This window comes from Phoxinus phoxinus (assembly GCF_949152265.1).
Source record: "Phoxinus phoxinus genome assembly, chromosome: 14".
In the NCBI taxonomy this organism is placed as follows: Eukaryota; Metazoa; Chordata; class Actinopteri; order Cypriniformes; family Leuciscidae; genus Phoxinus; species Phoxinus phoxinus.
In genome coordinates, this window is record NC_136889.1 from 27,057,477 (window position 1) to 27,071,463 (window position 13,987).

Sequence of the window (13,987 nt, forward strand, 5' to 3'; positions counted from 1 at the left end):
TTCATGTTTTCTATCCATTGTGACATAGCAATGGAACAGGCCCATCCATGACTGGTGACCGACTTTTCCCTTTTAGCATAGATCCTCCCCTGAGTGAGCTTCACACTCACTACACTTGAACTTGACGCACAACGTAATGATGGCAATTGACGCCTCTTGCGCTTCAAACAAACAGGGCTGTGCAACCGCGCTTGTCATTACATTGTGCGTCAAGTTCAAGGGTTACTCTTTTGGCGTAAATCGACGCGTACGCCCGTCAGCCAGAAGCTAGTTATTTTAGCCGATAAAGTTTTAAATATGTATATTTTTCTTACACGAACGCATCACTTAACTTCAGAAGGCCTTTATTAACCCCCGGAGAGCGTGTGGAGCATGAACAGATGCACTTTGATTGACTTCCAAAGACATACATGGCTTCAGGGTGAGTAAATCATGGGTTCATTTAAATTTTTGGGTGAACTATCCCTTTAATTGTGAAGAAAATAAACTTAAATATACAATGTATTTATAGACTATGTAACATGTAAACAGATTTAAAAGAAAATAATAATTGCCAGATTATCCTAATGTTTGACTTTTCCTGTACTAATCTCTTTAAATCGACAAGTTTATCTAATAATGCACACTATACCAATCTGCACACTAACATGATGATTGCATTTGCAAGTTATTCAGTTGAAAGATGTCATACAGCTCTTACAGTATATTGAAAACATGTTTCAATGTTTCATAATAGACTCAAAAACAGTGCCAGCCCTACTTAATAGGCAACATATGCGGTTCCATAGGGCCCCCGTGGCCACCAGGGGACCCCATACCAGGGGTTCAGACTAATGCTTGGGAATAACTTAAATTTGCTTGTGTCAGTAACATGTGTTAATGTTAACATTGATTTATGTTACACCTTTTTATATACAGTACATTTATGTAATAATTACAAAACCGTGTACATTTTACACTAAGCAACAAATATTATCCAACAGTGTGACTGGAATAGCAACAAACAGCAGTTCTGGGGAAAAAAAATGTGGGTTCGCTATCCCAATAGCATTTTTAAAACATTGTAGTAAGGATCCTAAGATCTCTGTGGAATTTAGGTTAACATTATTCATGGCAACAAAATGTTTGAAGTGTCTACATGAGTGGGAAGTCCATTTCGTTTTGCTTAGGGAAAAAAAGTAGCCAGCCTTGTAAAACATCTGACCAAGCAAAGCATCTGACTTCGACTTTTGAAAACACTGAATGGGACAACTTTGCACAAGGAGCTAACCTAGAGGAATATGCCTCGACAGTCCTGTCATACATAACATTTTGCACTGATAATGTGACTACAAGAAGAACCATCAAAGTGTTTTCTAATTAGAAGCCTTGGTTTAATAGTGAGATTAAAACTCTTATAAAGGCTTGGGATACTGGTTTTAAATCTGGAGACATAGAGGCATACAGAAATGCACAAGGAAAACTGAGGAAGGTCATCAAGGATGCAAAGCACAACTATAAACAGCGTATTGAGGATCATTTCAACAAAAATGACTCCCACAGCATGTGGAAATTAATCAAGGCAATCATTGATTACAAGAGTGGTAACAGCCAGATGCCCAACAATGATACTGCTTTCCCATGTCCTAAACCCTTTCTTTGCTCGTTTTGATGACGGAAACAACTGCCCTACCACCTTTACTGCACCGCTGTAGACGGAGCAAGCAGTCATTCTGCACTCACATCAAGCGAGGTCCACCTCAAACTTCTAGGCATCGAGTCATTCCTGCTTTACCCTGCTTCGGTCAAAGTGCGTAACAGCCAGGAGCATTTGTTTTTCAAAACCCCTGGAGACCTGGAGCATTACGTCTCAGAGCATCACTATGGAGATGGACACAACCGCGCCTACAGGGATGCCTGAGGTGTAAATTCGGCCTTCTTGGTTTTGTATTATAGCACTTTGAGTAGGGATATAGGTTTAATTTTCACTGTGATGGACACTCAGGTGAGAGATGCTGATGTTTGAGTAACCGTTACCCCTCATGAGTGCATGGCCTCGGGATGGTTTATTTTCCAGGCAGATAAGAGGGTGTGTTTTTCCTCTCTGCAAACTGTTTGTTTTTGGGATTTTTTGTTGTCTTTAACCATTATAATGTTAGAACTACCAGGGTTTGCTGTTTTTGTTATATCACTATTTATGTGTTTCACGGGGGTTAAATTCTTATCTATGCGTTCAGTTACTATGGCTACCTTTGTCTCACTTTTCATTATATTGTGACAGAATGAGGGACTTTAATGTGATATCATGGAATGTCAATGGTCTAAATTCTCCCATATAAAGATCCAAATGCCTAGATTATCTGCATCACAAACGAGCTGACATTGCCCTAATACAAGAATCCCCTCTCAAGGCTTCTGATGTTACCCGCTTTCAGAATAGACATTTTAAAATCTCATCGTATAATAGTGCCTCAAGAGGAGTTATTATACTTCAGAACAGAAGATTCCCGTTTCTAGCAGAGAAAAGCGGAGGGAACGAAAACAGGCGGTTTACATATGCTTCAGGTTCATGGAATAATTTTAAAATGGTTATCTTCTCAGTATACTCCCCTAATGATTATGATGTAGACTTTTTTTCCATCTCTTACCAAATTCCTCCTTAACTTTGTCGACTACAACTTGGTCGTAGGTATGGATGCTAATGCAGTTTGTAACCCCTTAATTGATAGATCCCTTGTCTCTGCTCATGTCGATCAGGCTTCGCGGTCATTAAACGAGCTCATTGTTTATAACGACTTATGCAATATCTGGAGAGTGAAGAATGAGAACTGTAGAGATTATACTTTTTACTCGGCACGCCACAAATCAATTTCGAGGTTAGATTACATTCTGATTTCTAAATCCCTTACCCAAGGCGTAAACCATATTGATATTCTACCCATATGGATTTCAGATCACCCCGCTGTGATTTGTAATTTATCTCCTCCGATAATTCCCCCAAGCTCCAAAAGGTGGCGTATGAATACAACTTTTTTGCAAAATGAAGATTTTGTGAAACGGTTACATTTTAAATGATCTCTGTTTCTCAAAGAAAACTCAAGCTCATCTACTAATCCACAAATCCTATGGGAAACAACCAAGTGTTTCTTATGAGGCAAAATAAATAGTTTCCTCATGTAAATAAATCCAGAGTAAAATAATTAACCCATCTGGAGGCCCAGATTATATGTGTAGAGAAGGATCTTAAAAAAACTTTTACAGAACAGAAAAGCAGAATCTTGGGAAATTTTAAAAACTACTAAAAGGGTAGAATTTTTGATACACCGTACTAAACAAAAGTACTATTTTAATGGAGAGCTCCCAGGTAAACTAATGGCGTTAAGGCTGAAACGCAATGAGGCATCAATAACTGCCATTAAGGATAATTCAGATGTTCTTCACACAGCTCCGGGTGATGTAAACAGGATATTCAAGGAATTTTATGAGCATCTACTGTTAGAGTTGGGGTACTCGAACTCGGACTCGAGTCCGGTCTCGAGTCCAATTTTGAATGGACTCGGACTTGTCACGCACTCAAATGAATTTGTACTCGGACTTGACACGGACTCGGGACATTTTAGACTCGGAAAAATGTCCGAGTCCAGTCGAGTCCGGGCACTGGATGACACAAAACGAAATTTTGTGAATTTTTTTTATTTAAAAACTAAACGAAACAACGTTGTTTCAGCGTTGAGCATTGTAGCCAATCACAGTTAAGTGCATAAAATCAGTGGCAAATCAGAGGCGTTTTAGAGTCCGCATGCGAATAATTCGCTCAAAATGTATGTTTAGAATCAGCACGAGCTTTATCCTTTCGCAAATCCCCTCATAAACAACAAAGTCTCTCTAGACGCAATATAAATAAGATATTCACTGTGCAGTGCGGACAACTTCAGTCAGTGTTTATGACGAGAGTTTTAGGGAGAGTGCCGAACGCGGTAAGTAAAGGGAGCGCTGTTGACAATCTAAATAGTTTTGTTTTTCATACTTCTAATCTAGAGGACCAGTGGTTACATTCACACTGTAAATTATAAATAGTGATAACTGCATTTAAATGTCGGATTGAATCCACTTAATTTTTGTCCTTTGAGTCATGAAATTGCGATGATTTGACACATAGGAACATAAGAACGTGATAACCATAGCAACATTTTGGCGTCTAATAATGTTATCATTTTTGTTGCATTTATACTTTAGTCATAAGTTTACATACTCCTTTCAGAGTCTCCAAAATGTTATTTTTATATGTTTTTTAATAAGACGGATCATACACATTGTTTCTATTTAGTACTGCCCTGAAAAAGCTTTTTCACATAACAGATGTTTAATAGCCTAAATAAAATACAAACACAAAATAAAGACAAATTACATAGGCTCGATTTTAATATTGTGTCATTACCTGAATGATCCAGAACTTTTTTTTTTTTTTTTTTTTTAATGGTTGAGGAAAAATCATCCACCTCCTGCACATTCTTTGCTTTTCCAGCATCTTCTGCATATTTGACTCCTTACTAGCAGTGACTATGATTGTAAGATCCATACTTTCACACTGGTGACAACTGAGGGACTCATACACAACTATTACAAACCCTGCAAACATTTAGTGATGCACAAGAGGTGTAAACTTTTGAACTGGATCATTGGTGTAAATTGGTCTTATTTGTTTAAAAATGCATTCATTAATTTAGTCCAACCCTTCAGAGGCTAAATAAGATATTAGCATGTACAACACAATAAGAAAAATTTAAACATCATCATCTTGCTCAAAAGTTTACCCCTGGCTCTTAATGCATCGTGTTGCATTATTAAGCATTACCTTGCAGATTCTAAAAGATGTACAATAGGTAAACGTATGACTGTAACTATACATTGCAATCATTTTGTAAGGTTTAAAATATTAATTTAAGAGTGTTGAGACCTTTCGCCGGGATTTGATTGACAGGTGATCTGACCAATTATAATGCAGATACACGCCATTTTTGTTCAACAAACAAACCAAATCAGTTAGTAGATTAAAGGCAGTGGACTTGAACTTGAAAAATAGTGTGTATTGATTTCTTTTTTAGAAATTTGTGCGATAACTAGAAGAGATTATCAGTTCACGTGCTGCTTGAACTGAGGCCTACACATTAAAGCACCACAAAACAGTATTTATCGTTTGAATTTCATAAAAATTAAAAAAATTGAAAGCTGAGACTTTATTTCAAACCAAAAGTACCCTGCTCTGTCTGTTGGCACATTGTTAGTGTCCTCTTTGCTCCGACCGAGAACATGTGGAGTGAGAGAGGAATGGCTTGTCGGACGTAGCAACAGTAACCAAGAGGGGCGGGTCTTTGTGAAAGGTCAATTTCAAATCATTTAAATCTTTGTGGACTCGGCCGGACTCGACTCGGACTCGGATGTTAAGGACTCGGACTCAAGTCCGACTCGACCCTCTTTGGACTCGGACTTGGACTTGTACTCGGTTGTTAAGGACTTGGACTCGACTCGGACTCGACAAAGGTGGACTCGGACCCAACACTATCTACTGTATACAGATCAGAAGTGGGAGCGAATGAACAACCCTTCATTGAATTTCTTTTAAATTTAGATCTCCCTCAATTAAGCAAGGAGTAATGTGGTTTTCTTGATTCTCCAATAGAATAAAATAATTGAAAGAGGCTTTAGAGGTTATGAATAAGGGTAAGGCCCCTGGTCTGGATGGTTTACCCCTGGAGCTGTATCTGGCGATATGGGATCTGATTGGACCACTCCTCCTTAACTCCATCAATTTTACTATAGATACAGGTTGTTTCCATAGAGACCAGAACACCGCTCTTATTTCTCTTCTGCTGAAAAAAGGGAAAGAACCTCTATGCTGCTCTAGCTATAGGCCGATTTCACTAATTGGTACTGATGTCAAGTTATATGCTAAAGTTCTAGCCCATCGTTTGGGAACAGTCGCCAGCTTCCTAATCGCCCACGACCAGACAGGATTTCTTAAGGAACATTTTGCTCCGAATAACGTGTGACGCCTTTTAAACATTATCGACTCACCCGACACGGTTAACGAACAATGTGCTATCCTCTCGTTAGATGCGGAGAAAGCCTTTGACCGGGTCGAGTGGACATATTTATGGTCTGCCTTAACCCTTTTTGGCTTTGGCCCTCGTTTTATTCATTTGATTCAGACCCTCTATGTTAACTCTTCTGCACGGGTCTCAACGGGTTAGAAAATTATAGTTCTTTATTTACTACTATCAGACAAGATTTTTACAGAGATGGGACGTTATTTAAAAATGGATTGCAATCGTTAAAATGAATATCCTCCGACTTTTATTTCTGTTCTCCATGATCCCTTTATCTCCCCGTAATTGTAAAGAAATGGATTCCTTGATTACAAAATTCATTTGGAACAAGAAACGACTAAGAACTCTAAACATTGCAGAGAAGATCTGATAAAGGAGGCTTGTCACTTCCGAACTTACAGTTGTACTTTTGGGCATGTCATCTGCGCTCTCTTAAGATTTGGTTTAAGGTTGACTCACAGATCGCCTGGCGGGACATGAAAGCATCACCTGTGCTTCCGCATTGGCTCCAGGATATTTTATTCACGGGTTTATCAAAGAAAGAACTGAGGTTTGGGAATACAATTGTGTGCAATTCTCTTAAAATCTGGCACGAGGTGAGCAAATTCATGGGAAGGTTAACCAAGTCAGTGTTTTCCAACCTTTTTTCAGTCAAGGCACCCTTTGAAAATGTGAAAAAAATCTATATGGCCTACTGTCATATACATATTTTTAATATTATCAATTGTTTTGTCCATCCATTTAAAGTTGGCATTCAATCAAATTTTACAATTCGTATTCTTACATCTAATGTTGTAGTGTTTATTATAAATGATTTATCTGTGCACTTCATTATTTTTTTTTAAATTCATGTACCCTTATAATCTTTAATCAAATACGTTACCCTTTCCTTCCCCCTCAAAACGACTTCTCTTCTCTTCCGGTCATGTGCTATGGCGCGAGGGCGTGGCAACTCCCCTCAAACCGTTTTGCTATGAGCAGAGATGGAGAGGAGGAGCGCTTAAGTAAAACCCTGCCCTCTGTTCAATATTTCCGTTTCACTTGGAAATACGTCACAACACTGGAGAAAAGTCGTTTGTAACTTCCGGTTCATGTCGACTTTAAAGTCTATGAAATCATTAATTTCTTCTGAAGTGATCACTTTACATGATGACATTTAATTAAGACTTTTATTAATATATAAACATTGTTCAATTTCCATTGCAAATCTCACCTAAATGTTTGCTTACTCAGTGTATTTGTGTTTTATATTGGGATAATTTTGTTATAATTGCACAAGATAGCTAATTTGTAATATTTTTTTTTATGTAATAATTTCACAGTTAGGCTCAATCCCAATTCACCCCTTGCCCCTACCCCCTTGGCCCTACCCCTCCGTTTTGCTAGGGTTAGGGTGTTATTTGTGGTCGCACAAATGTGGACCATGTTCAACCTTGCAAAAAATAAAAAAATAAATCACAAAAAAAATTATATATATCTTAATTGTGTTCCGAAGATGAACGAAAGTCATATGAGGTTGGAACAACATGAGGGTGAGTAATTACTGACAGAATTTTCATTTTTGGGTGAACTAACCCTTTAAGACCTACTGTACGGCACGGATCTAATGTGTTGCACATCAGATGTTTTTCCCCAACAGTTAACCAAACTTTCACTTAAGACATAACGGATTATGTATGCACGAATATTCGCAAAGACAGATATTTTGAAATACTTTAATTCTGTGTAAGTGTATATCAGGATTGTGCGCTGTCTGAGAGGCATCTTTGTGTGCACTGCTCAGGCTTCAGAATGGTAAAACAAATGCTAGAAATGTAAGGTTATTAGGTAAATTAGGCTACATTTACAATGTTTTTATTTAAGTTGTCATTAAGCTTATAAAAATTATAAGCAATAAAAATACTAATAAAAATTACATAACTAAAGCACCAGAAAGTGTTTCTAATTAATACATGTAAATTTCTCCATTTGTGATAAATTATATAATGTGGTCACAACATTGACAAAAGCCTATAATACATGTGTAGCCTACAATTAAAATTTTCTATAGCATTTTTTAAAATCATTTTAGCAAGGAGAAAATAACTATATTAATGAATGTATTAAAGGGGTGGTTGATGGTTAACCCTAAAATTTACATAAACCCCGCCCCGGGAATTTATAGATTACCAGGACAGAATATGCTAATCAATGACTAGAAGATACCACACATAAACTACATAAATTCATCAACTAACTATTCAGAAACGTTTTGTTGCATTCTATATGTTGTCACTTCTTGAGTCTCTCCATTATAGTGTGACTCCGTTTTGAACAAACATTTTCAGTGCATGTCTGTGTGAGGTAAAAGAACACAATCTCTTGAAGCTCCGCCCCCTCAAAAGGTGACAACTTTAACATGCTATATAAAAATTTCTGTGTGGTATTTTGAGCTAAAACTTCACATACACACTCATCAAAGACTTATTTTACATCTTGTGAAAAGGGCATTATACCACTCCTTTAAGAATCATTTTTAATGAAATACAGGTATTACTTACGGTGACCGGGAGGGGACATGTGCGGTTCACTTAGTTTTGTCGTGGCCACAACATATAAACTCTTGGGAACGTGATAATATGTTGTTGCCACGAGATATTAATTTGTGGGAACGTCATATTAAGTCGTGGGAACGTGATAATAAATCGTGGCAACTAGATCATTTTGTTGAGGTAACGACATCATTATGTCGTGGCCACGGGATGTTATGTCGTGGCCACGCGATGTAAAGTTGTGGCCACGCGATGTAAAGTCATGGCCTCGAGATCATATGTTGAGGGTACTAAATATTTTCTCGTGGCCACGACTTCATATTTTGAGAGAACGACACATTTCTCGTGGCCACGAGTTATGTTTAGGGAACCACACCAGTCAATACTGTAGTATACAGCACTCGGAGATGGAGATGACTGATGAACATTTTACTTTGAATTAGGAATGTCATATAAAGATATAGTGCGGTCTCTAGCATTGAGACATGGGTATGTAAGAAGTGAAAGACACCTGATACGCATTCTTAAATTGAATGGGCTTTTTCGTCGGAAACTTGCTGGCTTGAATGAGCCGAAAGCCAGCGCGCAAAGATAGCGAGCGCAGCGTGTTAAAGCTGTATCGCACCAGTTTAGCTCCTTTTACCAGGAACAAATGGCCATAACCTGCAAATAGACATGAGTCATGACATTTTGTCCGTGGTAAATTACGTGATTTCATTCATGGTTATTTGACAGATGATTTCCAGTCATTTTACGTCTTGAAATGTCTTTAAAATGGACAATTAGACAGTAACCTAGTTTTACACTTGCCAAAAAAGTGTATTGACCCTTTAAAAGTTTTTTCAACAGGTGAAAAGGACTGAATGAGCTGTCAAATATAACCCTCACGAATGAAATCAAGTAGGCTAATATATAGAGAGAAAGAACAGTTCACTCAATAAATGGAGGCTTTAAATCACTTTTTGGCAATGGTAAAACTACATTTACTGGTCTAATTTACCATTTAAAGGCATTTCAAGAGGTAAAATGAGTGGATAAGAAATAATCTGTCAAAATATAATAACCACGAATGAAATTACGTCATTTATTCATGTCTATTTGCAGGTTATGGCCATTATTTGTTCCATATGACATTCCTAATTCAAAGTAAAATGTTGTTTCATCAGTCATCTCCATATCTGACTGCTATAATATAAACATAACTCGAGGCCACGCGATATGATCTCGAGGCCACGACTTTACATGGTGTGGCCATGACATAATGATGTCGTTACCTCAACAAAATGATCTCGTGGCCACGATTTATTATCATGTTCCCACAACTTAATATGACGTCCCCACAAATTAATATCTCGTGGCAACAACATATCACGTTCCCACGAGTTTATATGTTGGGGCCACGACAAAACTGAACCGAACATGGCCCTTTTTTGGTCACCGTAATTACTAGTGAAACTAGTCAAAATCTATGGTTATAGAGCCACTTAGTGGTCAAGAGCAGAAATGCATTGGCTGCCAAAACTGCGATAATACCAGAGGCAGCAAAAAATATAAGTTGAGTGCCATCTGTCATTATGTTGCATACACATGACTGCAAGTGTGCTATATATAAAAGATAAGATTGTATAGCTAAAGTCATTGTTAGATCGATGTCATTACTGTACCTGTACTGATTAATATCAAATACACACGATTACATTTTGAAAAACAGACGGAAGAAAATCTGTCGATGGGCATCTCATTCGTTGTGTTTTGTATGTTGTATGTTTAGATGTTCAACCGCAGTCATGGGCACAAGCTCTTCTCACAATTCCCATGCAATAAGTTTTCACTCATTCTTTTCAGCGTCAGTGGTCTGAAAACAGTTTATGCAAGTACTGCAAATGTTCTCATGAGGACAATCAGGAGGTGCTCCGAGTTTAGTTCGCTTTATGTCCACTAGGGATGTGCATCTCCAAAACTGAGGCCGATGCAATACATATCTCGATGCATAGCCAACGATACAATACATTATAGATACATATAAGCAGCTACCGATGCGATGCAATACGATTCACTACTATTACGATGCTGTGCGATCCGATTCAACGCGATGCGATTCAATGTAATACGATGCAATGGAGAAAAATATAATGCTATGCAATTCAATATGGTATAGATAGTTAACTTATTTATTTTGTTCAGACATACAGCAAATCATAAAGTAGCTTAAGTGCCATCTTACTTTAAATGCATGGTTCTTTCACAAACAAAAGATTTGGTTTTCACAAAACGCAGCAGTTACATAATAAAATATTGGTCACAAATGATTGGTCACTTTCTAAATAGTAAAAGTATGGCGCATCACCTAATAATTATATGTGAATAAATAGTTTTTTACCGATGCAGATATGTTAGAAACGATGCATCGCGATACAAATGCCAACTTGTATCCGATGCACACTTATTTAAATCGATGCATCGCATCGTTAGCTTTTATGCCGATGCGAATCGGTGAATCTTACCATCCCTAATGTCCACAAAGTTTATTTTCTTTAATATGCATTGTGAACGCAAAACACTGCAGGTTCACTTAATTTTGACTGTCTAATATTCCAAATGTAGCTGTATTTACTACAATACACGTTGCAAAATATCTCACTTTGAACTATAATTTGTAAATTAAAAAAAAGTACAACAAGATTTGAAACACCATTTCTCCTGTGTGGTCATAATGCGGAGAAAACATCCCTATGGAAAATTACTGATGATCCAAAACCAGTAATATGTGAAGAGAATATCGTTAATCTTTTCCTAACAAGGCCATATATTAAAATCTGGGTAGATTAGACGGTACTCAAACAATGAGCTCTCGTAATCAATGTGGATGCAGAAGAAATGGTCAGGAATAAAGATCTGAGGCTATGTTCAGACTGCAAAAATCAGATTTTGTGACTGTACGCACTTGTAATTGAAGTGTACTTGTGTACTTACAGGCGCAGCCGGAAAATGATCGGATAGCTCATAAGGTTCTTCAGGAACCCACTGCCTGTGCTCCAAACACCATAGGATCTGCACAGATAAAAAATAAATAAAAAAAGATACAATAGTATATTAACTACCACCAAAATCTGATGTTTATCACAGTTACGAAAAAATACACACAAAGCAATAAGCACTATACACACCCACTCAAAGGATAGGATCCAGCAGCCACGTGCAATGCCTAACAGGATATTAAGCGTCCGCCGTGGGTTGCCGGACACCACATGAGTGGTACTTTCACACACATTATCGACCACTGAAAAACCACCCAGATTTCTGACCAGCTGGAAGACTACCTCTTGCTTCCTAAACACAAATGCACAACAAACTAAAATCATAAACTTCAGGGTTTCTGCAGGTCTCAATTCACCCTTACACAAATTAAGGCCTTAAAAACATCTTAAAGTCATGGCATGAGTGCTGCATGGACTGCAAAATAATTATTTTTGTCCTGTTTTCCAATACAAATATCTAAACATAATATAATACATATAATATCTTGATACATTTACTTGAGATGCAAATCTGAAATGAAGTCTTTAAAAATTTAACTAAAGTCATTTCATTATTTAAACAAGAACAAATGTTTATCAGTGTTACGTTCCACGTGAACTTGTATATTTTTCTCTTTCTCTGTTGTGTTTTTGTTTCTATTCATTATTTTTAGATTGTGATCATTGGCTGTCCCGCAGATACGTCACGTCACGTGTCAGAGCTGACGTTCCGCCGGGTTTAAAAGGCCCTTTGACAAGGAGTGAGCAGATCAGCGCCAGATCTCAGTCAACTCGCATACATTGAGCTGTTTTGTCGAACCATGATCCCGTTATTGTTATTGTTTAGAATATGCTAATGTGGTTTTGAGTAACACTCCTTCGAGTTTGTTAATTTTGATTATTGCACTGTTCAGTGTTATGTCACACCAATACTCGTGGTGCATTTGTGTGCGTGTGACCGATCCCTGTTAATCCGAACGTGTTAATGCAGCCATAGAGCATTTAGGTTAGATTTTCGTTTGAGTTTCCTGATTTTGTGTTCTACTGATTGCTGACCTCTACATCTAAAGACAACGGTAGATAGTATGTTTTCCTGTTAGTTAGTTGGAGAGTGATCGCCATCGTTGTTTTTCTTTTTATTTAGTCAGCGTATTTTATTTAAGGTGGCATGTCCACTGAAGATTTCGGGTTTGTTTCTACATTTGTTGTTTGGTAGGTAGTTTTAGAGGTTTGGGGTAAATTAGTTATGGGAATTATGTTTTGATTATTTCTTTGATTTGGCAACACTCTTGTTTTTGATTATTCATTTCTCTTTTACATTTATAATGTTTTTTGTTTTGTTTTTGTAACGTCATCCAAATTTAATTAAATGTTTTCAACGTTAATTCTGGTCTTGCTGGTTCTTTCTGCTACTTGCACACATGGCAACAGAGAGAGAGAGAGTCTAATTCCTGCATAACAATCAAGGAATTGTGCACTGCAGGCGCAATGATATTACAAACTTAGTGCCGTCACGTTGGAAGTTACCGAGCTGGGTACTATTGGCAGCACAGTTCCTTGATTATTACGCAGGAATGAGAGTATAGTTCCAAGTCATATAGGCCTAGAAAATCGCTACTTTTCATTTTACTGTCTTAGTACACGATGTAACTACAGAAGAGTCAAGTTTTAAATAGGAAAAATATCGAAACGCTTTGGTCATTTTTTGAGAGAGATGCAAACGGTCTAATCAGATTCAATGATCTATGCTAAGCTATGCTAAAAGTGCTATCGCCAGACCCGGAGTTCGGCTGAATGGATTCGAAAACGGTAAAACTCAACTGTTTAACTCTAGGGGAGTTGGAAAATGAGCCTATTTCCAAAAAAAAAGTGGAGTGTTCCTTTAAGGCTAACATGTTCATACTAAAAGCCAAAACACAATTTTGATTTCATGGGGACTTTAAGGCAGTTTCACACAGGATGCGGCAGTCGCGAGTGTCTAGTTCATTAACAGAGAACACGTTTTTACATTCAACTACACTGTTTTATACATCTAAATATTAATTATTAAAATAAAAATGTAATTGTCATTTGAAAGTGTGAGGCATTATTATGCTATTATATTATGATTATATTTAGTGGCATAAAATGGTCTTAAAATGACAATAATATCGTTTATCAAAATTATTTCTGGGACAATATATTGCCCAACAAAAAGTCGTGATGGTGACAGGCCTAGTGAGCAGGAGCCGGAGGTAAACCATTAATATTTGATGTAACGCGTGGGAAAAACGTTTACATTGTCAATTGCGGTGCAGGTGGGAAAAAAACAGCCAATGCAAATTTTAAAACATATACAAGTGATTGCATCACA

The 13,987-nt window shown here is 37.4% G+C and overlaps 1 protein-coding gene across 2 annotated transcripts in view; it reads right to left on the bottom strand.

The window, feature by feature from the left end:
• Nucleotides 1-13,987, bottom strand: part of mcph1 (microcephalin 1) — an 87,699-nt gene that overhangs the window by 33,407 nt on the left and 40,305 nt on the right. Inside the window, exons 12-13 of one of the 2 annotated variants that reach the window (XR_013800289.1) lie at nucleotides 11,785-11,947; nucleotides 11,460-11,668 (exon numbers count right to left, since the gene is read on the bottom strand). Coding sequence is in view for 1 of the 2 variants with exons in the window: in XM_079635926.1 (XP_079492052.1) it covers nucleotides 11,591-11,668; nucleotides 11,785-11,947 (241 nt within the window). In the remaining variant the exon portion in view is untranslated. The remainder of the gene's footprint in view (nucleotides 1-11,459; nucleotides 11,669-11,784; nucleotides 11,948-13,987) is intronic. The other variant, XM_079635926.1, reaches the window with a different exon arrangement.